The 26,944-nt window shown below is 41.3% G+C and overlaps 3 protein-coding genes, 1 long non-coding RNA gene and 1 other non-coding gene across 8 annotated transcripts; 1 reads left to right on the forward strand and 4 right to left on the reverse strand.

The window, feature by feature from the left end:
* Nucleotides 1-2,429: 2,429 nt before the first annotated feature.
* Nucleotides 2,430-4,847, reverse strand: LOC124262909 (NEDD8-conjugating enzyme UBC12-like). The gene is made up of 2 exons (XM_046697505.1): nucleotides 4,374-4,847; nucleotides 2,430-3,842 (listed from the first exon to the last, which is right to left on the reverse strand). Exons 1-2 carry the CDS (start codon nucleotides 4,542-4,544, stop codon nucleotides 3,318-3,320), a joined length of 696 nt encoding a protein of 231 aa, XP_046553461.1. The 5' UTR covers nucleotides 4,545-4,847; the 3' UTR covers nucleotides 2,430-3,317.
* A 1,195-nt stretch (nucleotides 4,848-6,042) lies between these two features.
* On the reverse strand, nucleotides 6,043-6,115 carry Trnat-ugu. The gene has a single exon. It is a non-coding gene; the product is annotated as a tRNA-Thr (tRNA).
* Nucleotides 6,116-7,489: 1,374 nt separating this feature from the next.
* On the reverse strand, nucleotides 7,490-17,116 carry LOC124262908. Of its 3 annotated transcripts, none has more exons than XM_046697501.1 (7): nucleotides 17,008-17,116; nucleotides 15,868-16,010; nucleotides 15,270-15,410; nucleotides 14,650-14,733; nucleotides 12,904-13,121; nucleotides 12,359-12,514; nucleotides 7,490-7,771 (listed from the first exon to the last, which is right to left on the reverse strand). In XM_046697501.1, exons 1-7 carry the CDS (start codon nucleotides 17,012-17,014, stop codon nucleotides 7,738-7,740), a joined length of 783 nt encoding a protein of 260 aa, XP_046553457.1. In that variant the 5' UTR covers nucleotides 17,015-17,116; the 3' UTR covers nucleotides 7,490-7,737. The 3 variants fall into 3 exon arrangements, with proteins under 3 accessions (XP_046553457.1, XP_046553458.1, XP_046553459.1); XM_046697502.1 differs by having other exon boundaries at nucleotides 16,926-17,088; XM_046697503.1 differs by lacking the exon at nucleotides 17,008-17,116 and adding an exon at nucleotides 16,514-16,854.
* Nucleotides 17,117-19,209: 2,093 nt separating this feature from the next.
* Nucleotides 19,210-23,338, forward strand: LOC124262863. Of its 2 annotated transcripts, none has more exons than XM_046697444.1 (2): nucleotides 19,210-19,475; nucleotides 22,543-23,338. In XM_046697444.1, the coding sequence occupies exon 2, from the start codon at nucleotides 22,552-22,554 to the stop codon at nucleotides 23,200-23,202; it is 651 nt and encodes a 216-aa protein (XP_046553400.1). In that variant the 5' UTR covers nucleotides 19,210-19,475; nucleotides 22,543-22,551; the 3' UTR covers nucleotides 23,203-23,338. The 2 variants fall into 2 exon arrangements, with proteins under 2 accessions (XP_046553400.1, XP_046553399.1); XM_046697443.1 differs by lacking the exon at nucleotides 19,210-19,475 and adding an exon at nucleotides 19,565-19,828.
* On the reverse strand, nucleotides 23,174-24,129 carry LOC124262864. The gene is made up of 2 exons (XR_006894709.1): nucleotides 23,904-24,129; nucleotides 23,174-23,671 (listed from the first exon to the last, which is right to left on the reverse strand). It is a non-coding gene; the product is annotated as an uncharacterized LOC124262864 (long non-coding RNA).
* Between the last annotated feature and the right edge of the window lie 2,815 nt (nucleotides 24,130-26,944).

A 26,944-nucleotide genomic window follows, 5' to 3' on the forward strand; every position in this document is an offset into this window, starting at 1 on the left:
TAGGACATTACCTTGACATCAAGTATGTACATAGGACATTACCTTGACATCAAGTATGTACATAGGACATTACCTTGACATCAAGTATGTACATAGGACTTTATAGGACATCAAAGTATGTACATAGGACATTACCTTGACATCAAGTATGTACATAGGACATTACCTTGACATCAAGTATGTACATAGGACATTACCTTGACATCAAGTATGTACATAGGACATTACCTTGACATCAAGTATGTACATAGGACATTACCTTGACATCACGTATGTACATAGGACATTACCTTGACATCACATCAAGTATGTACATAGGACATTACCTTGACATCAAGTATGTACATAGGACTTTACCTTGACATCAAGTATGTACATAGGACTTTACCTTGACATCAAGTATGTACATAGGACATTACCTTGACATCAAGTATGTACATAGGACATTACCTTGACATCAAGTATGTACATAGGGACACATTACCTTGACATCAAGTATGTACATAGGACACATCCTTGACCATGATGTACATAGGACATTACCTTGACATATCACCTTGACATCAAGTATGTACATAGGACATTACCTTGACATCAAGTATGTACATAGGACATTACCTTGACATCAAGTATGTACATAGGACATTACCTTGACATCAAGTATGTACATAGGACATTACCTTGACATCAAGTATGTACATAGGACATTACCTTGACATCAAGTATGTACATAGGACATTACCTTGACATCAAGTATGTACATAGGACATTACCTTGACATCAAGTATGTACATAGGACATTACCTTGACATCAATGTACATAGGTATGTACATAGGACTATTACCTTGACATCAAGTATGTACATAGGAAGACATTACCTTGACATCAAGTATGTACATAGGACATTACCTTGACATCAAGTATGTACATAGGACATTACCTTGACATCAAGTATGTACATAGGACATTACCTTGACATCAAGTATGTACATAGGACTTTTACCTTGACATCAAGTATGTACATTACCTTGACATCAAGTATGTACATAGGACTTTACCTTGACATCAAGTATGTACATAGGACATTACCTTGACATCAAGTATGTACATAGGACATTACCTTGACATCATGTATGTACATAGGACTTTACCTTGACATCAAGTATGTACATAGGACATTACCTTGACATCAAGTAGGTACATAGGACATTACCTTGACATGAAAGATGTACATAGGACATTACCATGACATCAAGTATGTACATAGGACATTACCATGACATCATGTATGTACATAGGACATTACCTTGACATCAAGTATGTACATAGGACATTACCTTGACATCAAGTATGTACATAGGACATTACCTCGACATCAAGTATGTACATATCTTGGACATAGGACATTACCTTGACATCAAGTATGTACATAGCAGGACATTACCTTGACATCATGTATGTACATAGGTGAGGTGAGGTGAAAGTGGGTTTTACGTCGTGCTTGAGAATATTTTGCTCATATGACGACGTGTGCATGCGTATACCTGTGTATGTGCGGCTGCTAGTACTAGCCCAGACTTAAGCAGGTTATATAGTGCTAGCCCACTGAGATACCATGCCGCAGTGAAGCATGAATATCCCACTCAGACACATTATACTGACTCCGAGCCGACCAGTCCTTGTTGTACCCATTAATGCCGAGCGCCAGACAGGGACCAACAAGTACCATATTTTAACGTCTTTTGGGATGATGCGGTCGGGGATCGAACCCGCGGCCTGCCGCTCTCTGGGCGGACGCTCAAACCACTACACCACGGAGGCGGTTGTATGTACATAGGACATTACCTTGACATCAAGTATGTACATAGGAAGACATTACCTTGACATCAAGTATGTACAATGGTGGACTTTGCCTTGACATCAAGTATGTACATAGGACATTCCCTTGACATTAAGTATGTACATAGGAGGACATTACCTTGACATCAAGTATGTACATAGGAAGACATTACCTTGACATCAAATATGTACAATGGTGGACTTTGCCTTGACATCAAGTATGTACATAGAAGGACATTACCTTGACATCAAGTGTGTACATAGGAGGACATTACCTTGACATCAAGTATGTACATAGGAAGACATTACCTTGACATCAAGTACGTACATAGGAGAGCTTTGCCCGTGTATCAAGTATAAGAATGTGGGGACTCTTCCTAAAATCTGGTATAAAGCAAATGACCTAATCACATGTGGGAAACCAAGGACATTGACATTATCCTGAGTGGGTAGTTTTGTCTAACCAAGGCAAAGACATTATCCTGACTGGGTATTTGACCAACCAAGGCTAATGACCAAATCCCATGGGGGTGCATACCCAACCATGGCTAACACAATTTGATGTGTGAAAAATAACACAAGCAAGACATTCATATAAACAATGTATTTCCAATGTCAGGAGTTAATCAACAAAATAAATAATAACGTAATACCATAAGTGAAATATCTGTACCATTGAAAGACTTGGGATACCTATTTATCACACTCTCTTCAATCACACACATACAATCAAGTAATTCTGTCATTCATACACAAATAACACGCAGCTGTGTCAGTCACTATTTATTCACACATATCAAAACTAGCATTTGTATCACTCTTCATTCATATACCGGTACACAAAAACAAGCACTCTCCTCACTCACTGACACAGAAACAAGCATTTGCTCGTTCAATCACTTACTAACACACAAAACAAGCTCTTCAGCAGTTCACAATACCTGCCAATTATAATTTGTTTTCAGACAAATTAATTATAGAAATAGAGCACTGATTATCAAAACTTGAAAAATTATAAATTAAACAATCAGAAGAATGCCTTATCTCTTGCATGTTCGATGACATGTTTTGAACAGTTTTGTCAGTTTGTTTATCATGAGGAACAGCAGGTTCATCTCTGGCACAACTGGATCAAAGGAGCTTAGTGATATACTTTTATGTGATAGGTTCATCTCAAACATGCCTGCAAAAGGTGCTTCACACTGGACAGACAGATCCAGATCCCTGCTGTCCACAAGGGGCTGTTGAAGGTCAGATTCTATGGTTACAACTTCTGGACAGTCTGACAAGGCAATTGATTGGAGATTCAGATCTGATGGGCTTGAGTCACTAGTCGGTGTTGTCAGTTCCTTTGTTTTGACAACAGTTTTCGAGAGGTCACAGGGTTGAGGGAAGAGGTTTTCTGATGTATCATCCCCATCGCCAGATGAGACGTTATTGCACTGTGGGTCACTGATCATTCTGATATTATCGCAAGCTACAAATACCCCTGTCTCCTCTGTGCGATAATATCCAAGTCAACAGATTGTCTCTTCTCACGGAGAATAACTGCATCATCCACACTGGAGTTATCCCCCTTTTCAATATCTTCGGCTTTATCAACCATATTGCTTTTAGAATTATCTCCCTTGATTATGCTAGGATCTTGATCAGCATCCTTTTCTTCTACAATCTCCTTTTCCCCGAAGTTCCAGATATACTGAACACCTTCCACAATTTCTCCCTTCAGTGATGCTAGTACATTCATCTCAAAATCCACCTCAGATGTTGAATCAAAATATGGTGACAGAGGATCTTCTAGGTTTGGTTCATAGAAGAGAAAGAGGAGGCCCTGTACAAGGCCATCCACCCCATAGGCCTCCTGCCATTCATCAGAGTTGAACATGTTCAGACAGATATTGGTGTCATCACACTCCTCTGTTGGGTCAATGTTGGGATGGTATATATGTGTTTCACAGCGAATCACTGGGGCTGTTTCTGGAAACGTTTCGCCAAGGGTAACCTGCAAATAACAATATTAGAAATGTTATTTGAATATCTTCGAATATTATTTGAAAATCATAACTTGATCTTTATTATTCAACAATTGTTCATTTTATTAAAACTGATCAGTACTATACATGTGGAAAATGAGTATCATACATATTAATCATAATAATATTCCATTTGCCATGTGTATTTATCCATACACGATGCATACTCGAAGCATCCAAACAATATTACAATATTAATGGTCTTGGATACATTACAAAGATTTGATTGAAGATGTAGGAGTTTTTAGTAAATGTATCGCAAGCATAATACTATTCTCTTTAACGAAATGCATCAATTTATTTCAGTTTTCAAATCACTTATCAAGTTAAACAATTTCTAAAACATACTTTCAACACAAAACAATTTACGTTCTAGCTAGGCTACAAGAATGTGTCTAATTAAATACTAGTTTCTGAAACATGACCAATGTCTTCCTTTTCAGTCATACACTATAAATAACATATGAAAAATCGTACTAATAACGAACACGTAGACGTACCGTGAAGCGGAAAGTGCCTCCCTTGTATGCCCCATCATGGGGCTTGACATCCACCTTGAAATTGGACACGTCCTCATCGTCCCACTCGACAATCTCGGCCTGTCCATCAGACAGCGTCCTGATATTCTTCAGGAGTTTGTGAAACTCCTTAGTTAGATTTCCGAGCGTCATTATGACACGTTTCTTCCAACGCTAATCTGTAAAAATTCCAGTCCAACTCAGGACGTCGCTGCTATTTTGTGTTCACCATACGGCGTGTCACTGTCTCGTGCTTCAGTCTGTCCACTCACCATGTGGACGGGGTGCGTTTCGCTACCTTGACATAATTTCCACTAACTTCTGTCCTTCGTTACAACTACGTGATAACGTTGGCTGCTGATTTGTTCTGTCCTGGTATCTTGGTGAAATGAGCTGTATTCGTCTCTGTGTGTTTATAAACACGCTGTGTGTATGTTGCAACGCTTGTGACATACCCATAGGGCCGCTCGTGTGGGATTCCCTAAGTTGACCAATCAGGGATCAGTATTCGAGAAAACCCGGTCTAAATATAGCAACTTAGTTTCATAGCTGCGCAAACAAATATGCGCAAAGAATATTTCCACGTATGATGACATACTCCTGCAAGCTGAATCTCGTTCTTATGATCGCAATACACTTCCGACTTGGCCACCATTTACAGACAAAAATTAACACTTTGAAATCCAGACAAAATATACGAAATAATTTTATTCATGTAACAGTATTAATTTACAGTTCTAGTTAAAGGTATTCTGATCGATTTGCATGAAACCAGGGATACTCTACAACTCTTATAGAGTCTCCCTGATGAAACTGATTTCATTGTCATTCTAACCAGACTATAGTTTCAGTACTTAAATGATTACAAGATCCATTTAACAGTGTTCATAACCAATGCAATACATACCATTTTCTCCTGGTAATTCGGTAAACGGGAATATAACGAGGGCTTTTATTAATGAAAATTGGTGCACATTACACAGCACAGTGTTAAATGACGAATATATTGTACTTCCAATTTTAAGTGACACTGTTTCTGATAAACAACTTTCACGATGGTTGATAATTATGTGTGTATCTCATCCATATCTGTTCAGTAGTAGTAGGAATTACGAAACTGAAAAAAGCGTACATGTATATAAAATGCTAAATATATGTTTCCTGTACTAGCATGTACTAGTATTGTACTAAAGAATGATGATATTTTTAATCATTTTTCATTAGTATTGTACATGTACTTGTATATATTTCATGAGGTTTCTCAGTTTGTGCTCCATTTAATTTCAGAGTTTAACCACAGTATCGTTTTCTATATCATAGAAAGTTGTTACTTAGTATGATGTGTATTTCTCACTGTAGAACGCTTGTTAATATTGAAACAAAAGCAAATCGATACACGATCTCCTAATATTCAGTTACTATCAGTACATATTTCCTGGGCGCAAATCAATATGCATGACACTTTAAAAATGAAAATAATATAGGAAGTGTGTAGGCCAGTTAAAAATACATAAGGGCGATAAGGCATTCATTGTTTTAAAATAGTCACTTGTCATCCGAAATGAATTTGTTGTTCGCAAAAGGAAACATGAAAATTATCAAAATCAGCCTCAAAATTAAAAAAAAACAAAAAAAAAAACAACCACTGACAAGCCCCCAGGGAGGATCGAACTCCCGACCCCTGGTTTACAAGACCAGTGCTCTAACCACTGAGCTATGGAGGCTCACATTTAGGCGGGAGATTTTAGCTGACTTTATTCCACCACACCTAAAATAGCTAACTAGGTTACAGCGTGGCGCGGTTAACCGACCGACTCCTTTCATGAAATATGTATCGCATACCACGTTATCCAGCTAGGTCAACCCGTATCGAACATCGCAAGTTCTCTGTAGTATCTGAATGGCTGCCACATAAGTTTAGTATCTGCATTTCTATACCCAGGCCAAGCTCCTTACGGTAAACAACTGAAGTGGGCAGTGTTTTGGATCTGTTTCGTATTGAATGTTTGATTTGATTTGGAACCGCAGGTGTGTGAGCATGCCAGCGATATAGCGAGCTAGGGTGGGTAAATATTTTGAATACCGAAAGTATTCTTTGGACACTTGTCTGCAAGAAATATTTATATTTATCCTAAGATTGATGTCCGCTCAAGTCTGCGAGGCGTGTATAAAAAGTAATTTTGTAAAACACGGGCTTGGCATTTTCAGAAAAACGCCGCGTTGATACGATGTTGATCTGTCATAATGAAATAAATATCATCGGCCCTTTAGTTAATAAACACACAAAAAAATATAGCGAAAAAACTAATGAAACTAAATGATCATCAATTTGAAAAGCAGTAAAAGAGTGAGGGAGTTTAGTTTTACGCCGCACTCAGCACTATTCCAGATATGTGGCGGCGGTCTGTAAATACTCGAGTCTGGACCAGACAATCCAGTGATCAACAGCATGAGCATCAATCTACGTATTTGGTATGCGATGACATGTGTCAACCAAGTCAGCGAGCCTGACCACCCGATCCCGATAGTCGCCTCCTACGACAAGCATGGCCCGTTACTGAAGGTTTATTCTAACCCGGACCTTAAAAGAAATAAAGAAAGGTAACAACACTCGTGTAACCTTCATTTTTCTCATTTCCAATTCTGGTAAGGAACCCTCTACAAAATAATAAACATATACATATGTATTTATGAGTCTAGATTTGGACAATGTATTGCATTGCATGTGTCTGATCGGATGCACCTCCTCCCTTATATAATTGGATGAAAACAAGTGGGGCCAGATGATCCAGATACCAATACTGTCTAAGACCATAGGGCGGTGGGGTTAAAGCGTTCGCTCGTTACGTCACGCGGAAACCCCGGGTTCTTCACATGGGTACAATCCAAGGTCTTGTCCCCTACATATATATGTATGTATCACTCACTCCAAGTATGTATATATGTATGTATGTATGTATGTATGTATGTATGTATGTATGTATGTATGTATGTATGTATATATACACACACACACACAGATCATGAGTAATAATACTTATGCGAAATTCCAAAATACAATATAATTTTTTAAAACATAGTGTTTTGTTTATTTTATAAACAAATAACACACCACAGAATAAACATGATGAAATCAAACAATTATTGCAGTATATGTTTATTTCAAATTATATTGGTAAGCTCAACAATTTGTCATTAATTTCTTCATCATCAGACCAGTTTTCTACATATATCCCTCCATATATTGAAGAAAGAGGTTTGTGCTCTCTCCATCAGCAGGACAGCAGTAGTCTCCCTTGTGGGACCTCCAGTATCCAGAAGAGACTGGAAACCAGTCACCAGACCATTAAAATCTGTTTCCCTCTCTACCTGACTCACACCTGTGGAAAGAATAAAGTAGAACTGATTTGAAGTTTTACACAGGGCTGAGAATCATAATATCTATAAATGTAACAGTGCACTAACAGTTAAACACACCACCCTGGTTCACAATCCAACACACCATCCTGACTCTCAGTCCACCCACCACCCTGGTTCACAATGCAACACACCATCCTGACTGTCAGTCCACCCACCACCCTGGTTCACAATCCAACCATCCTGACTTCTCAGTCCATCCACCACCTGACTCACCATCTTTTGAGTCCACCCACCACCCTGACTTCTCAGTTCACAACCTCTGGTTCACAACACACCATCCTGACTCTCCAGTCCACCCACCATCCTGGTTCACAATACAAACACACCATCCTGGACTTCTCAGTCCATTCCACCCGAATTCCTGGTTCACAACACACCATCCTGGACTCTCAGTCCACTCCACCGCCTCTGGTTCACAACACACCATCTTGACTCTCCAGTCCATCCACCACCTGGTTCACAACACACCATCTCTGACTCTTCTCAGTCCATCCACCTCCATTCTGGTTCACAATCCAACACACCATCCTGGACTGTCAGTCCACCCACCAGCCTGGTTCACAATCTAACACACCATCCTGACTTCTCAGTCCACCCACCATCCTGGTTCACAATATAACACACACCATCCTGCGACTAAGTCAGTCCACCCAATTTGGTTCACAATCTAACACACCATCCTGACTCTCAGTCCACCCACCATCCTGGTTCACAATCTAACACACCATCCAGACTGTCAGTCCATCCACCGCCCTGGTTCACAATCTAACACACCATCTTGACTCTCAGTCCATCCACCACCCTGGTTCACAACACACCATCCTGACTCTCAGTCCACCCACCACCCTGGTTCACAATTGGTAACACACCATCTTTGACTCTCAGTCCACCCTGGTTCACAATACAACACACCATCCTGACTCTCAGTCCACCCACCACCCTGGTTCACAATACAACACACCATCTTGGACTCTCAGTCCACCCACCACCCTGGTTCTGGCCACAATACACCATCCTGACTCTCAGTCCACCCACCACCCTGGTTCACAATTAACACACCATCTTGACTCTCAGTCCACCCTGGTTCACAATACAACACACCATCCTGACTCTCAGTCCACCCACCACCCTGGTTCACAATACAACACACCATCTTGACTCTCAGTCCACCCTGGTTCACAATACAACACACCATCCTGACTGTCAGTCCACCCACCGCCCTGGTTCACAATACAACACACCATCTTGACTCTCAGTCCATCCACCGCCCTGGTTCACAACACACCATCTTGACTTCTCAGTCCACAACCCACTTTGATATCCCTGGTTCGCAATACAACATACCATCTTGACTCTCAGTCCATCCACCGCCCTGGTTCACAATACAACACATCCTGACTCTCGAGTCCACCCACCGCCCTGGTTCACAACTGTACACCATCTTGACTCTCAGTCCACCCACGCCTGGTTCCCACAACACACCATCTTGACTCTCGAGTCCATCCACCGCCCTGGTTCACAACACACCATCTTGACTCTCAGTCCATCCACCGCCCTGGTTCACAATACAACACACCATCTTGACTCTCAGTCCATCCACCGCCCTGGTTCACAATACAACACACCATCCTGACTCTCAGTCCACCCACCGCCCTGGTTCACAACACACCATCCTGACTCTCAGTCCATCCACCGCCCTGGTTCACAACACACCATCTTGACTCTCAGTCCATCCACCACCCTGGTTCACAACACACCATCTTGACTCTCAGTCCATCCACCACCCTGGTTCACAACACACCATCCTGACTGTCAGTCCACCAACCACCCTGGTTCACAATACAACACACCATCCTGACTGTCAGTCCACCCACCACCCTGGTTCACAACACACCATCTTGACTCTCAGTCCACCCACCACCCTGGTTCACAATACAACACACCATCCTTGACTGTCAGTCCACCCACCACCTCTGGTTCACAACACACCATCTTGACTCTTCCAGTCCACTCCACCGCTTCTGGTTCCCAATACAACACACTATCTTTTGACTTCTCAGTCCATCCACCTGGTCCTGGTTCACAACACACCATCTTTGACTCTCAGTCCATCCACCGCCTTCTGGTTCACAATACAACACACCATCTTGATTTCAGTCTCATCCACCAGCTTCTGGTTCACAATACAACACACCATTCCTGACTCTCAGTCCACTCCACCGCCTTGGTTCACAACACACACATCCTGACTCTCAGTCCATCCACCGCCCTGGTTCACAACACACCATCTTTGACTTCTCAGTCCATCCACCACCGCCCTGGTTCACAACACACCATCTTTTGACTTCAGTCCATCCACCACCCTCTGTTCACAACACACACCATCCTGACTGTCAGTCCACCCACCACCCTGGTTCACAATACAACACACCATCCTGACTGTCAGTCCACCCCACCACCCTGGTTCACAACAACACACCATCTTTCAGACTCTCAGTCCACCCACCACCCTGGTTCACAATACAACACACCATCCTGACTCTCAGTCCACCCACCACCCTGGTTCACAACACACCATCTTGACTCTCAGTCCACCCACCACCCTGGTTCACAATACAACACACCATCCTGACTGTCAGTCCACCCACCACCCTGGTTCACAACACACCATCCTGACTGTCAGTCCACTCCACCACCCTGGTTCACAATACAACACACCATCCTGACTCTCAGTCCACCCACCGCCCTGGTTCACAATACAACACACCATCCTGACTGTCAGTCCACCCACCACCCTGGTTCACAATCCAACACACCATCCTGACTGTCAGTCCACCCACCACCCTGGTTCACAATACAACACACCATCCTGACTCTCAGTCCACCCTGGTTCACAACACACCATCTTGACTCTCAGTCCACCCACCACCCTGGTTCACAACACACCATCTTGACTCTCAGTCCACCCTGGTTCACAACACACCATCTTGACTCTCAGTCCATCCACCACCCTGGTTCACAACACACCATCCTGACTCTCAGTCCACCCACCGCCCTAGTTCACAATACAACACACCATCCTGACTCTCAGTCCACCCTGGTTCACAACACACCATCTTGACTCTCAGTCCACCCACCGCCCTGGTTCACAATGCAACACACCATCCTGACTCTCAGTCCACCACACCACCCTGGTTCACAATCCAACACACTATCCTGACTCTCAGTCCACCCACCACCCTGGTTCACAATGCAACACACCGCTCTGAATCATAACATAACACTCAACTCTGAATCATAATACAACTCACACCATTTCATCTTCACAATACAAGACACCACCCCACACCAAATAAAAAAGGATAGTGATCATGAATATTTGTATGACAATAAATTGTTGAGGAATGAGGACTATTTTTATGGATATACAACTTCTTAATTCTGTATAGGCGATGTTTCGACATAGATTCTAATGTCGTTGTCAAGCAATTAGAATGTATATCCATAAAATAGTCCTCATTCTTCATCTACCCAACTTCTAGAATGCCAATCAAAGAAGTAATAAATTGTTGGACAAACCATACCCAATACAGGTCAGGCATTACAACACATATAATGACCAGACCTGTGAAGGTCCGGGCTGGAATTGATCTTCAGTAAACCACACTTGTGGCTTGTCCTAAGAGTTCACTAACAGGATCCTGTAGTCAGGCTCGCTGACTTGGTTGACAAATGTCATCGTATCCCAATTGCATACATCGATAATCATGTTGTTGATCACTGGGTTGTCTGGTCCAGACTCGATTTTTTACAGACCACTGCCGTAAAGCTGGAATATTGCTGAGTGCGGCGTAAAACTAAACTCACTCACTCACTCATAAAATTACCATTGCTTAACAGCGATAGAACTCAGGGTCCTCATTTATCCAGTGTATCATATTGAAGGTACAACAGTGGAAGTACACTGTTCTTCGTGACACAAACATCATGATGATCATTACTGGACTCATCTTGTAGCGTACAACAAGTCTCCATACTCTGAAAATATCTTTTCCAGTGAGAACTTCAGTTTTAACAGTCTGATTCTCTTAACTATACCACTGATTTGGCATATTGTTACTACTGCCTGTGTGCAACATGGAAGGCTAGACAATTTGACTTAGACAAGAGGGGAACAAGTCTTAGTTCATCCTTTTGCACTTCCACATACTGTACATTGTGTTCATGACCCATGTGCTATAAATTAGTTATTCCTCATCCCTGACTGAGAGAGATATGGCAGTCCATCTCACCATTGACATCTTGAGACTTTAAAACATAATATATGCAAAAGGTTTGAAAGGCCGCAATAATGAATACAGATCCATGTCAAACGCACTTGAGAAAAGTCATTTCTCATTGTTGCTTCCAAACTCATGAGCTGGAAAGTCTGTTGTAAGTTTACAGTGATGAAAGCCATGGCACTACCATGGCCAAGTGAGACCAAGGTATTTATGACAACAGAAAGGAGATATAATACCCTTGATACACGAAGATGCTGCCATTACCTCCATGAGTAGGGTCTTCCATTGGTCAGTTGCTCATGGTAGTGAGGTGACATCTGATCGGCTAGAAATGTCAGGTGATTTAAATACACTTCCCCAAACGACGAATCAGCAGAGACAGCCTTGGCCAGGATGAAATGTGGAATTCTCTGTAGTAGCCTGCAGACATTGTATAAACTTGTTGTAATGTGTTTAACTTTGGTGTAAAGTGTAGGTGCTCTGCACATTAGTGATTAAATAATCTATTCCAGTCCAAGTTTCAACATGATGAGAAAGTTTAGTGTTGCATAATAAAGTTCTCATACTTGTAGGCAAGTGACTGAAGAAGTGAACCATTTTGGAATTTCTCTTTGATTGCTATACATGCACTTTACTTAAACATATAATGTGCAATGGAGATCTGGCAACTTGATCTATCAGGAATATACAATTAAATATCATAATCAGTTGAGGGAGAATCACTGAGTGACAGATACCGCAGATACTATTCCTCTATATATTAAATGTCCTTCATACCAGATAACACCCACATCAAACCATACACCCACCGTGAGTGATCAGTACTTTGTTGTGACAGCTTCACAATGTGAGGCACAAGGAATTTGGCCTGAGCAGTCATCAGTGGATTCTCAGAGTCAGGGGTAGGCGTACGTCTCCTATTCCTCGTCCACTTTCTCTTCTCTTGGACTTTCTCTTCTTGTATGCATCTCAAGATGTCCTCCTCCATGTCCTCTGTGATCTGTCCTTCAGCTACTTTTCTGAACAGCTGCATACAGGAGTGAGTGAGTGAGTGAGCGAGATAGTGAGTGAGTGAGCAAGATAGTGAGTGAGTTCAGTATTACTTTGAACAGTATGGCTGTTATATTATGTCATGTCAGCTTGCTTTGGGACGACTGAGTGAGTGATTAATGTTACTGTGGACAGTATTCCTGCTATTTTATGGAATGTCAGTTTGATGTCGGGGGAAGCCTGAAGTAATGCAGACCAAGAAACATAATCAGGGTGAACCGGGATTCAAACCCACAGTCACAGGTTTCTGACACACATAAGGGACATAACTCTGCATTTCTGTAAAGCTGTGTCCCCTGTGAATCACCAACATCCCAGCACCTCCTGATGTGTTGTTGCTGACATTTTCACCAGGTGGTTGAACTAGACATACAAACACAGCAGCATTCCCATCACAACATTGAGTGAGTGAGTGAGTTTAGTTCTACGCCGCACTGAGCAATATTCCAGCTATATGGTGGCGGTCTGTAAATAATCATGTCTGACCCAGACAATCCAGTGATCAACAGCATGAGCATCGATATGCGCAATTGGGAACCGATGACATATGTCAGCCAAGTCAGCGAGCCTGACCTCCCATCCTGTTAGTCACCTCTTACGACAAGCATGGGTTACTGAAGGCACATTCTAACTCGGACCTTCATGGGTTCATCACAACATTGCCCATAGGGAATTTAGAAAATAAGGTGACAGCTGAACTTTATACCTGTTTCTATGCACCATGTTCCCCTGCAAACACTCCATACATTATATATGGAGCTCAGCTCATCAGAGAGCATGTCACTTTCAGTTTGTAAAGAATTGCCACAACTGAAACCTACAAAGTTCCCCGCCTCCAGCTTACATAGAAGGTGTTGGCAGTCCACATTTCCAACCTCACTTCCAGTTAGGCTAATATTACATTGTAATGCCTGGCTTCTTTCCAAGCTAACTACCATTTGAATAGATTCTACACTGATAAGGATGGAAGAGAGACAGGTGGCTTAGTCATCATGGGTGCCAGAATTCACTGCACAGATCTGCCAGACTGATATGCTGATAAGGATTTAAATCTGAGATCTTTCTGCACCATACTTAGGCTTACTGGTGTCAGTGCTCAGTGTGAACAGAGACCATATAGAAGATTAATATTAATAGACTGCATCAAACATTATTATCATATGGTATCTGGTGTGAAAATATGACCACACCAGGCAGTAGTCCTTAGCAACATGATGTTGGTCATTCCTCTTGCTGGTTAGTTTGTCTAATACTGCACACAGCAGGTGGTCTGCAAATAATCAAATCTGGACCAGACAATCCAGTGATTGACATCATGAGTATCAATCTATGTAACTGGGATGCAATGACATGCATCAACCAAGTCATCAAGTCTGACCAACCGATCATGTTAGTCACCTCTTATGACAAACATGGGTTGCTGAAGACCCAGTTCTAATTCGCATCTTCATGGGTAGCCATTCCTCAGTCCTTCCATCTAGTACATTTGCTGAAGTATGTCCTACCTCTTCCATTGTGTGACTGTGAATGTCAGCGCCCATTAGCTCTGTAATCACCTCTGCACTGGTGTTAGGATTCTTCAGAAGGATCTGTCATGAAGAAACCAATCAGAGAGATTAAACACATTACAGTCAGCACTGGGAATAGAGTTGTCCATAGAACTGACTGACTGAGTTTTGGTTTTACGCCGCTTTTAGCAATATTCCAGCAACATCACGGCGGTAGACACCAGAAATGGGCTTCACACATTGTACCCATGTGGGGATTCGAACCCGGGTCTTTGGCGTGACGAGCCAATGCTTTAACCACTAGGCTACCCCACCGCCCCTTGTCCATAGAAAATACGAAAGACTGCTCTATTGAAAATAGATGTAATCATCAATACTTCTTAACTATAAAAGAAGATTCTTAATGTATATATTTTCGTTCCAGTTTAGTTTAGAAATGGGAATCAAAGTCAGTAGATTTTAAGACAATGAATCTTAGCTGTTCAGAATTGAATGCATAATGGCACTATGGTCTTGTGCCATCACTGACACCATTCTGCTTGTTTTAAGTTTGCTGTTTGATGTCACATGACAACACAACATATAGTGCCTGAGGTTAATGTTAGACAAGAGGGTACCTGCTGCAATAGTGACACAGCCTGACCCAGGAGATCCACAGACAGACACACTTGACTGGGAGGATCAAGCAACAGCATCATCTCCACCAGCTTCTTGTTGACCGCTTCCTCAACTCGCTGTCCACTCACCTGCTGGTGGATCTGGCAGTAGTCAAAATAAAAGAGAATAACATCGGGTTTGAGGCTATACAGTCTCTCCAGCACTTCAAGCTGTGTTGACTCAAAAGTATCACAATACATGCATAATTTAAATGACATATTAATAACACAAATTTATTGCCTTTATGACAATAGATGAATATTTTTTGCATCTAGACCCACCATTAATCAAGTTTTGCTCAATATCAACTCGACCCACCCATTAAATGTTAAAAAAATTATGTTCTGCATTCTTTGTGTCAGTCTCAAAAATGGCTAATGTAAATGTTTCTGTGAGAGTGAAATACCACAAGGACTTTAGCCCAATCACTGAGATAAATTAATAAATTTGTATTGATATAGTATCAACATTAAACAATTACCTGTAAATTGATATTAACTCAAATGATATATTTATTCACTTCATTTTTTTTTTTTTAATTAACATGATTAAAGTTACCTTCTGGCAATAAGCTGCCCATTTGAGTGCATTGTTCAGTGACTGTACATCCCAGAGCCTTGCTTCACTCCCATCGGCCTGACCAAGAATCTGAGCAAATGTGTACACATTTTTCAGAACAGTTGACAAGGACATGGTTCCGTCTGGAAAGCAAAGTACTATTGCCATTAGAGCTGTAAAATATGTTGCGTTAGTCCACAAACTTAACCGTGTGATTAACAAGCATGGAGAAATGCAGGTTTTGGTTTTGATCAATGCAAGTCACTGATTAATACTCAAAACCTGTAAGACATGTAATGTAACTTATCATCAACTGTGTCAGGGTGGAAAGCTGTTCTCTGTATAGTGTCCACAAACAAAATTTGATTTGAGGCAGGACACCTTGTCCATATGATGAAATAACTTAATCCTGTCTGTAAGCTGATACAGTAAGGATTATCATCTAGGGAATAACATCCACACAGCACCGGTGTCTTAACTACCAGTTTGACAATTAGGTGTACAATATATTGTGATATCTTTTTTGTCTGGTTCTGATGAGCTTAGATTTACCATTAAGAAATTTAAGTGGTCATTGAAATACTGCTTACGCCAATGAAAGAGGACATTTTGTACATGTTGATACTTAGAATATGACATTTATTACCTGAGTAGTGGGTTTAAGACAAGGTGATTTACTTGGACATCATGTATATGGGGACATCACAAAATGTATTTCTATGTGTACCTACGGAGCACTGGGGTTTCCTGTGATTTGCTGCTCTACGTTTTGAATTATGGGAACCCCTTATACATGTAGATTCTACTTATTGTCACTTGTAGAATTGTTTTTGTCAATATCAAGTCCGGTTATTTTGGTCCGATCTGAACACAAAGATGCACATCTAGATGGACCAGCATTTTCTGACTACACTGCTACACTGTCGTAAATACATTCACATGATTAATCTGCCAGTTCTTGCAGTCGATAATAAATAATCAGGGTGAAGGATAATCAACGACACCTGTCACACTGATGAACGTAAGATCAACCTCGGAGACGGATAGGTCACGTTCACCTGATTTCAATTAGCTACGCTAGCCTGACGTAATACATGCAGTCTAATGCATCATCATCAGTTGATAGTGTCTTTATATTACTTCTCATCACATCACACTTCTGACAGTAGATGTTTCACTACGAAATTCCCGCCGCCATCCCACTGAAAATGTAAACTTCCGGTCTGGGCGCAAGTCAACTAAAATCCGGAAAATGTGCACTTGGTGTACATATTTTCACATCGGTATGAAAGAGTAGAGACCATATAATTATATGCTCTCTGGATATTCCAGCGTTCGTATATTCCAGCGTTCGTATATCTACGGCGAAAGCCTGAAATGGGTTTCACAAGCCGGTTATTGGGGTGAAAACGCCCTTTACAGCGAATGAGACAGAAGGCCAAGGTTTAGTTCAGATCAGAGACCATATAATAGATTATTATATGGTCTCTGTTCAGATATGATGGCGAAAAAACCCAACAGATTAATATCTGAAAATTAGTTTAAGATATCACTAATACTTTGGGAGAAAGGTATTGTCGTATGTTAGAAGACAACCCGTATTATTATCTGAAAATTATTAAAGGTGTCATCAATAATATTCCTGAAGAAAAACGTGTTACAAAGGTTTACATCTTAACATTAAACTACTATGATTTGGCCTTGACAGAACTACCGATGAATATCAACAAATTAAGCTTTTTTTGTATTTCCGAGAGATGACACTTAAATCTCTTGCAAGTATAGAATTTCACGTAATTAAAAACAGTCCTATGTTCACAGTTCTATATATGCCGTGAGAGGACATCACGCTCCACATGGAACATCCTATCTTGTACTCATGGTTCCCGAATCCATTAAAATAAACATATTGAAATCATTTGGTAATGTTTCTCACTTACGTCGTTTGATGAACAACAAATTCACACAGGAACATTCAAGCATAATCAAGTGATTGACATCATGAGGCTCGATCCACACCACCAGCTAGGTGACAACGACAAGCAATCAACAAATCTGACCATTTCGTCAGCTCTTGGGGCGGTGGTCAAAGCGTTTACTCATCACGCCGAAGACCCGGGTTCGAATCGCTACATGTGTACAATGTGTGAAGCCCATTACTGGTGTCCCCGCCGTAATATTGCTGGAATATTGCTAAAAAGGGCGTAAAACCAACCTCACTCACTCGTCCCCTCTTGCGAAGGATAGGATGAATACAGTTTTACGCCGCTTTCAACAGCTATACAGTAATATCTGAGCACATGCAGGGGCTTGTAACGCAGAAACAGACATCAAGGCATATAGTGTCACTGACGGGTCTTAGAACTACTTCAAAATAAATATATTTATTGCATGTACTTTGATGCCTGTTTCTTGCCCCTGTGGATCTAAGAATGACAGCGTATGGATCATGGCAATGAGAAATCTGACATATCACGATTATCGCGTTCTGCATGGATCTACATTTTAGAGGGTAACTCCCGTAACACTTTTCAAGCAATCGGCAAGCGCCGAGCGTTCTATTTCCATCAAGAATTAATAACACTTTAGGCAATGGTCCTATCTGAACATGCAATATCCTGTCGGACTATAGACAGTTGCCACACGGATCTACCAAGCCTCACTACTAGTCTGTTTTAAATGGATGTGTGAGTGTGAAGCCCATTTCTGGTGTCCCCCGCCGTGACATTGCTGGAATATTGCTGAAAGCGGCGTAAAACTAAACTCAATCACTCGAAATGGATGTACAGGCGATTTATCCGTATGATCGGCACCGACGACACGTCAAGACTAGCCGACAGTACAACATCACATGCCTTTCATAGGACAACTTGTTATTATTATTTATGTAAACTATTAATTACAAGTTTATACCATTCATAATACAATTAGAGCCATGTGCAAGTGTAAGACCAACACCATGGAACATTTAACACCCCACTTATCTACACTGACGTACAAAAGAAAGAATACACCTGTTTTTGGTTTTTGTTTTTTGTGTGCGTGCGTGTGTGCGTGTGTGTATTTATAAAAACCCATCCAAGGTGAATGTTTCGAAAAGTGATTTGTGTATGTGTTGTCGCAAACGTTGTGTGGGTGTTGCCAAAAGACCACGTGTCTACGGGGTCACGGGGTATTGGTTATACGGGTGACAACTATCTGTGGGGTATTCGTTCAAAGGGCCATCTCTCCACGAGCTATTCGTCAAGGGGGCATCTGTCCGTGGGGTATAGGGTCATGGTGATAATGGTTAAAAGACGAAAAGACGACAGTTAAAAGATGACAATAATTCCATCCTACAAATCAGATTACATGTCACATGATTTCCAAATTTCTCCGCCCGGGTGGATAGACCGCTGACGTCAATACCCAGTTTATTCTGGTATATGTTTCCAGGTTGAGTGTTAACACGGGATCTCTAATTTAAGAACACCACTATTCAGTCACGTATGCACAAATCAACCAAAGCCCTCTCTCATTCAACTTGTCTTACTCAACAGAAGTTTACGGCAAAAAGGTTGTTTGACTGCAAGAGATAACCGCAAATAACAGAACACCAACCCACCTGGGTAAGTAAGTATAAAACAGTAAATAAATCATTGCAGTTAACAACAGCTCGAAGACCACTGTTTGTCCAGGAGCTTGCCGTGCAGGTATTTCAGTCGTCCCGCATGGTTACACACTGAGGCTAGTCTTCCCATTAGTGGTTGGGAGACAACTTGAGACACACTCGTCTTGTAACAGAGTTGAAGTTGAACTGGGGGTACAACTTCATTGTTTGACACAGTTGTCATCAGCCCGCACCTATACCTTTGCAGAGACTGTGGCGTTATAGCCCGGCTGCACATTTGAGTATTAATCATTTCAACTGGGCGAGGCTTTGTCGGATCTTGTATAAAAGTTTCTGAACTTTCAGCAACAGGTAAGTTTCTTGTTTTCATAGATCGTAATTTCTGTGTAAATTATCAAATAGCAGTTTTAATCTGTTGTGGTTATCGTGATGCCATTACGTAACTTAGTTTTATTTGTGCTTGTTGTAGTTTAGTCAAAGACCGTAACTCGATCATGGCTATACCGCCATGTCGCCATATAACGAACAGCTATCTACGGCTAAAGGAGTACATCTCATGGCGGTGTTATTCAGGCGTGGAAACTCCGTTGAGCGCAGTTAGGAGTCGCTAGCCGTGTGTGTGAACGATGTCAGCACGTATTGCTGTGTTGTAGAACACACGTTCCAAGTTCAGCCAAGGAATGTTGACCGACCACAATGTTATGGCGTTTCATTGAAATAACTGTCGACCTTTTTTCTGAAGCCAATCCCTTCCCACGACCCTTCAAAAACTGACACTGTGAGATACTTATACGCCAGTTGGTGAAAATAGACAAATATAGTTCACATCTAAACGTTTGTTAATCACACAGACACATTCCTTGCAAATGACACGAGTGTGATTGAGTGTTCAGTGGTTCATTTCGTCCACGGTGTGTTCAAAACATGGCATAGCTACATATCCTGGTAGTATAATCAAAGAATTTCCACGAAGTCATCGTCAAAGCGTTAAGAAACAACGAACGAAACAACATGGTCTGTTGAGTTGACGCTAACAATGGGAGCATCTTCGGTTACGGCAGGTGTATATCTAATTACGCTGTAACGGTCTAATGGCCTCTGTGTTTTAGATAGGTGACCCTCTCATATATATGTACAAGTATACACACCATCACAGTTATATCTGACTCGCACAAGATTCAATAAATTCAAGACTGTATTAAATGGACAGGCAGTAACTATATTTATCATCAATACAGTCCCTTGCTCGTGGGTTTCATCAAAGTGACAAACGACAACTGACAAGCGTCACTTCGGACTTCACATCAAGTTGACACGCCGATAAATTAAGTAATGTTCAAAACAACTTTAAATAAAGATCACTGACTTTTATCTTTCGATTGCTATAACTGACTTTACCATAAGGGTCAAAACCAACCACGAACAAGAATGCACCCCCACCCCTCTCCCTCGTTTTGAGTCAATGACCCCGTTTCGTCGATACCTGTTTGAAAGCAACCATCCATGCACGACGGTGTTTCCTCTCTCAGAGACAACCATCTTGTCCAGCGACACACAGCGTACATATAAGGCGCTCTACATCTTTTGTATATGCAACAGACCTTAGGTAGGGTTCTCTCAAAACCCTAAGCCACGCCGTGTTAGTCCTTCCCTGCTCTGATTGTCCCGTATAGGGGCGCAGGTTGTTACCTATAGTCAGTTTACTTGCATAAGGATTTCGAATCACTGATGGGTATCCTTGGAATAATACATAATTTTGGGTTGACATATCGAGGGAAGTATAAGCAAACAGTCTTATTAATATTATATCTTACTGGTCGACGAATATCCAAAATCTTTTGAAGGTTGTGGAAAGGCTCTGTGTCAGTACAGGGATAAGACAAGCGTCCGTCTTGAACCACCTATGGGTATTGAAGGAGTGGGTGAATGATGTTTACGCCACTTATAGCAATATCAATGCGGAGGACATCAGACAGTGTCTTGACACGTCGAACCTTGGTCTTCGGCGTAACGAGCGAGTCTTTAACCACTAGGCTGCCCAGCCGCGTGGATTTGAAAATCACGCATAAAAACAGTGCGATACACTCCAGAAAATGTTTATTAATGAGTTCAATGCTCCCCAGTTTACACGTGCATGTTCATGTGAGGCAGGTTTTCAGGCTCATTTCAAATATATATTCCCTTGGACACAATCTGTACCAAAATATGTTCTGCCACACCTAACACTATTACCCCAACCCCGACTCTTAACCCAAACCCCTACATATGTATGTAATATGTATATATGAAATATGACATACCACCCTACATGCCAATTACTACCCTTCCTACCTAGTCTTATATCTTGTACTACTTTCTGTCAACTACAATAAAGTAAAACAGTAAGATTGTTTATTGATAACAACTTCTTTTATGATATATGATGCGACGTTTCGGTAAGAAGTTGTTATCCATAAACAATCTTACTTTCTTATTAGTCACCAACTTCTAAATGCCAATCAAACAGATCATCCTACAATGAAGTACTGCATCGTCTACCTTGCTAGGACACTTCTAAATATAAAAGTACGGTGGCAGATTATTGCGACGTTCTGTAGAATGTAAATGCTTAATGATCAAGTCTTTTATCTAAGGGCATGTTGGGGTATCTGTTCAACTCCGAGAAAATCGGTCTGGGTCAAGGACTCTCCAGTTCAAATATCCGAAAACGCTTTCCGAAAAACTCTAAGATCCAGCTTTCAATTAATATTACACAATGTGGACGGGTCGGCAAAATGTTGTTCACGCACATATGGGCCAGATTATTCCCTAATACCCTTCCCTTTCACACAAAACCGTTCTCAGATGTGAACATTATTACATGACCGTTTATTATAGGGAGGGAGTATCCTGGAAGAATGTTACATGTAACATAACAAATTTATAATAATTAACCAGTCCATATGATGAATCATAAATAAGAAAGACTAAAAAAAGGAATGCTTTGAATTTGCAAGGCGCTTGAGAAGGCCTGCAACACAACACTGACACCTTAGAAAGTCCTAAAATGTTGCGTTTTCTTTCAGGAACTCGCCATGGCTCTTCACGTGTGTGCCGTGCTGATGGTGGCAGCCATTGGAATCGCACAGTCTGCTGATCTGGACTTTCACAAGAAACCAGAGTGGTCGTACCAAACAGAAATAGACACCGACATCGAGATCCACTGCAACGACTCCGATGCCGTTGTCCAAGACGGCGATATGGTTAAGTGGCACTCTCCGAAAGGTATGGCAATCATGACCAGCAGTGACAAGTACCGCTTGTCAGACACAGGGCCTGTCCGTGGAATCACGCTAACGGTGAAGCGGGTTCAGCATGAGGACAGTGGTGTGTACCTTTGCATGGTTTCCAGAAACATGTTTTTTGTCAGAAAGATCAACCGAGCAATCAACTTATATCAACCTAGCATGCGGGACAAGTTCGACATGTACCGGAACAACGTCATGGTTGGCGGTATTGCCGCTGCCGTCTTCTTCGTTCCGCTGGTGGCAATGTGCGCCATCTACAAGTGGCGCTTCAAGACGCAGGAGGATCGGGATGCGTCGAAACATGCCAAGTACCTGCTGAGAAGACAACACGAGGCCGAGGCTGGCGAGCTTCCCACGAAATCTGCCCCCCACAACGGCGCCGCTTCCTATGATAATCCAGTTTTTTCCCCTAAAGATGCAGAATCCACACATCTGTAAACAAAAATAACAAAAGAAACGTTTTCCCCTATTGTTTCTTTTGCCGTTGATGTGGAAGGGAGGTTGATGTCCGAGGAGTAATTTTAAGTGAAATAACCATTCGTAACTACTCGCCTCTTTCCGTGACCTACAAGAAGAGCCATCCGGCTTGTCGGAATGACACGAGTAGTTACGAATGTAAAATAACCTGATAACGATATTGCTCGAAACATATCTCAGTTAGACTTTCTTGGTGTTCTGAAAAAGAAATGTGTATGTCTGAAACAAAACAGAACCCCCTCACCTTAATCGTCTCTGCTTTATACCGGAACATGTAGTGTCACCAGCTGTCATTCGAACTCGCAGAGAAGCCTTTGTCCTTTTAACTCGTATATCAAGGGTATATATATATAAGACATGAACAAAGGCGCTAGACTTACAAGAGACTGTTTTAGACAATATACCTTTTGAAATTCTGCGTAAATGTTACCTTTCATGTGGTTCATATGAATGTGATTTACAATTTTCTTTGCTGTAATCGAAAGTATATTTTTATACCGGAACATGTAGTGTCACCAGCTGTCATTCGAACTCGCAGAGAAGCCTTTGTCCTTTTAACTCGTATATCAAGGGTATATATATATAAGACATGAACAAAGGCGCTAGACTTACAAGAGACTGTTTTAGACAATTTACCTTTTGAAATTCTGCGTAAATGTTACCTTTCATGTGGTTCATATGAATGTGATTTACAATTTTCTTTGCTGTAATCGAAAGTATATTTTTGTGATTTTTTTGTACGTTTTCAATTTTGTATCCAATAGAGCTTCCAGTATTTTACCCTTTTCGTATCAATATCTACTTTATCCAATTTCACATATACCCTGTTTATTGAATAAACATGTTTTGTGCATGCCGTGTATGTAACGAGTGTAGGTATTGGTGCTTCCTGACTAATGAGTACAAGATGTTCCCTGAAACCTGAAGTGTCTTTCTATTTACGTGTGTAGTTTGTTTGTTTCATTGGCTCATAATAGAGAAAGGACAGGCTTATGTTGTATTGTTGTGTCGAACTTTAGAGCTACATTTCGCTGATTTAATAACATTTTGTGTTTTTTGCGTTTGTGTTGTAAAAACCGTAAAACTCGGTGTGAACATTTAGCGCAAAATACGCGGATTGGCACAGAATGAATACTGGTTTTTACCTCCATAAAGGCAAAAGAAATTTTGAAGAAGCATCAGTAGCGTTTTACAATCACACGAATCATATGTCATTCCGTTGTTATTATTTATTAGAGGCCTCTGCTTAATGTGAAACACATGTTCGTACATTGTCTTGAAATAATGTGACTGTTTTACTGTTGGCCTCCTACGACGTGAATCTGTGATGTTTTTTCATCTCTTAACCCATCCATCATAACCCACTCTATTCATGTCCAATAAATACCTCTTTGTATTCGAGACGATTCGTCTCATTCCGAGAAAAGCTTCCGAATGGCTTCTTGTAGCATTCCATACTAATTGTCACCCCTCTCCCCTTTCTGCAACCAGAAAGACCATTTCCATTTGTGACTAACTCGTGATTCCGGAAAAACACGAATAGGTTACGAAAAGGCATTGTAGGTCACGGAAAGAGGCGAGTAGTTACGAATGACGAAAAGGGTCCAGTGTGGCCATTCGAGACCATTCGTGACCCATTCGTGTTATTCCGGTACAATCCGATTTGGCTCGTTTTTGGTTACGGAAAGGGGCGATTGGTGAAGCAGGATTCCAGACCAGTGCTTCTTCACCCGCACCAGGCAAGATATGGAGATTCTGTCCTGAAGGAAACCCAGTCTTCCCGTAGTTCCCTTGCCTCTGTAAACCAGCAAAATTGGTTCATTCTTTACTAATTCTATATTAGAGTATGTGTATTGTATATCTAGTGCAATAAAAATCTTGCCAATATATGAAAACGATTCTCATTCTCATTCAATGTTTTGCCGATATATGTCCTTCAGCTTGTTTAGATGCAGAGATAGAATATGTATCCTAGCAACGTAGTCACCCTGGTCGTTGCTCATATCAATCACTGAATTGTAGGGTCCAGACTCGAATATTTATAGCTAGAACTTGTGGCGTTAAACAACAATCACTCTCAGCTCACCACAGGTACAGTCGGAGATCAATTTTCGTAAGTTGTGTTCAACTTTCTGCTTCACTTTGGATTTTATTGTCGGCGTCAAACCCATGCGACTGACCCAAAACAATTGTGGATCATAGCAATGATTGTCAATAATTATTGTGTGAGTGAGTTTATTTTTACGCCGCTTTTAGCATCAATGATTATTGAGGTGAGGTGAAATTGGGTTTTACGTCGTGCTTGAGAATATTTCGCTCATATGACGACGTGCATGCGTGGCTGCTTGTACTAGCCCAGACTTAAGCTGGTTTTATAGTGCTAGCCCACTGAGATACCATGACGCAGTGAAGCATGAATACCCCACTCAGACACATTATACTGACTCCGAGCCGACCAGTCCTTGTTGTACCCATTAATGCCGAGCGCCAGGCAGGGACCAACAAGTACCATATTTTAACGTCTTTTGGTATGACGCGGTGGGGGATCGAACCCGCGACCTTCCGCTCTCCGGGCGGACGCTCTAACCACTACACCACGGAGGCGGTCCAATGATTATTGAATTATGGTTGTGTGTTATAACTAAAGTCTCCATCTTTATAAATAAACCTGTCACGCGGCTGCGTATAAAGACGTGGAGCAGGTTAATCAGTGACTGATAGAATGAGCATCGGTCCAAACAGTCGGAGTGTCAGGACATACGAAGCCAGCAAGGCAACAGAGGTTTCTCCCCAGTCGCTACTCTGGCATAAACAGGCATTTCATAATTTTAAAACTTTATTTATTTATAATAATTTATTATGAGATTTTAATTTATTTGTGAAATTTTAATATTATTTTGAATAATTTCTAAATACTGTAAATGCTCGGACTCTTGGTGTAGAATATCGTATAATTTGGTGTGCGCACTTAAAATGTACATTGCATGTGGTTGTTATTTACGGGTACACATCGATATGAAAGTGGTCGTGGTCATTGTGCAACACATCGTAGATGTTTTCAAGTTCAGTCTAGGGTGTGGTAGCCCGGTTTAGCATCCGTTCGTGATACCAAAGATTTGGCTTCGTTACTGTACATTCTGTAAAGCTGATTCCCGATGACCTTGTAGACGTATCAACGAAATACACACATAAAAAAAGATAATTAAGCAAACACTTGTTGATCTGTGGATGATTTGCGATCAATCCTTAATTTTTTCAATTAGAAGCTAATCTACCTTAGATTTAACATAGTGTGTATGGAGCTGATGTCAGACTACATTACACAAGGGCAAGGAATGTTTTCCTACAATATGAGAGCAGATTATACTGCCGCTTCTTTTCTTCGTGCATGGGAAAGGTGAAAAAAACTGAGACAATGCAGACACTGTTTATTTACAGATACCGTTAATATGACATTTAACAAGATTGACGTCTTTCCCCAGTCTGAAAAAGAGACAACGAGGGGTAAATCTAATTCATTATAATCAGATCTACTCCAACAAAACACCCCACAAGGTAAAGATCGGACGACTCCTAGCGTGGATCGCGTCAGGTGAGTCTTGTAAATTCCTCGACAGTATTCAGCGAGGCATTCAGAGAAGCGTATCAAATTTTGTATATCTCGAAAAACAATGTGCGTATCTAATTTTGTATATCTCGAAAA

This window comes from Haliotis rubra, unplaced genomic scaffold (assembly GCF_003918875.1).
Source record: "Haliotis rubra isolate DU_JTF1 unplaced genomic scaffold, ASM391887v1 Scf86, whole genome shotgun sequence".
Taxonomy (NCBI): Eukaryota; Metazoa; Mollusca; class Gastropoda; order Lepetellida; family Haliotidae; genus Haliotis; species Haliotis rubra.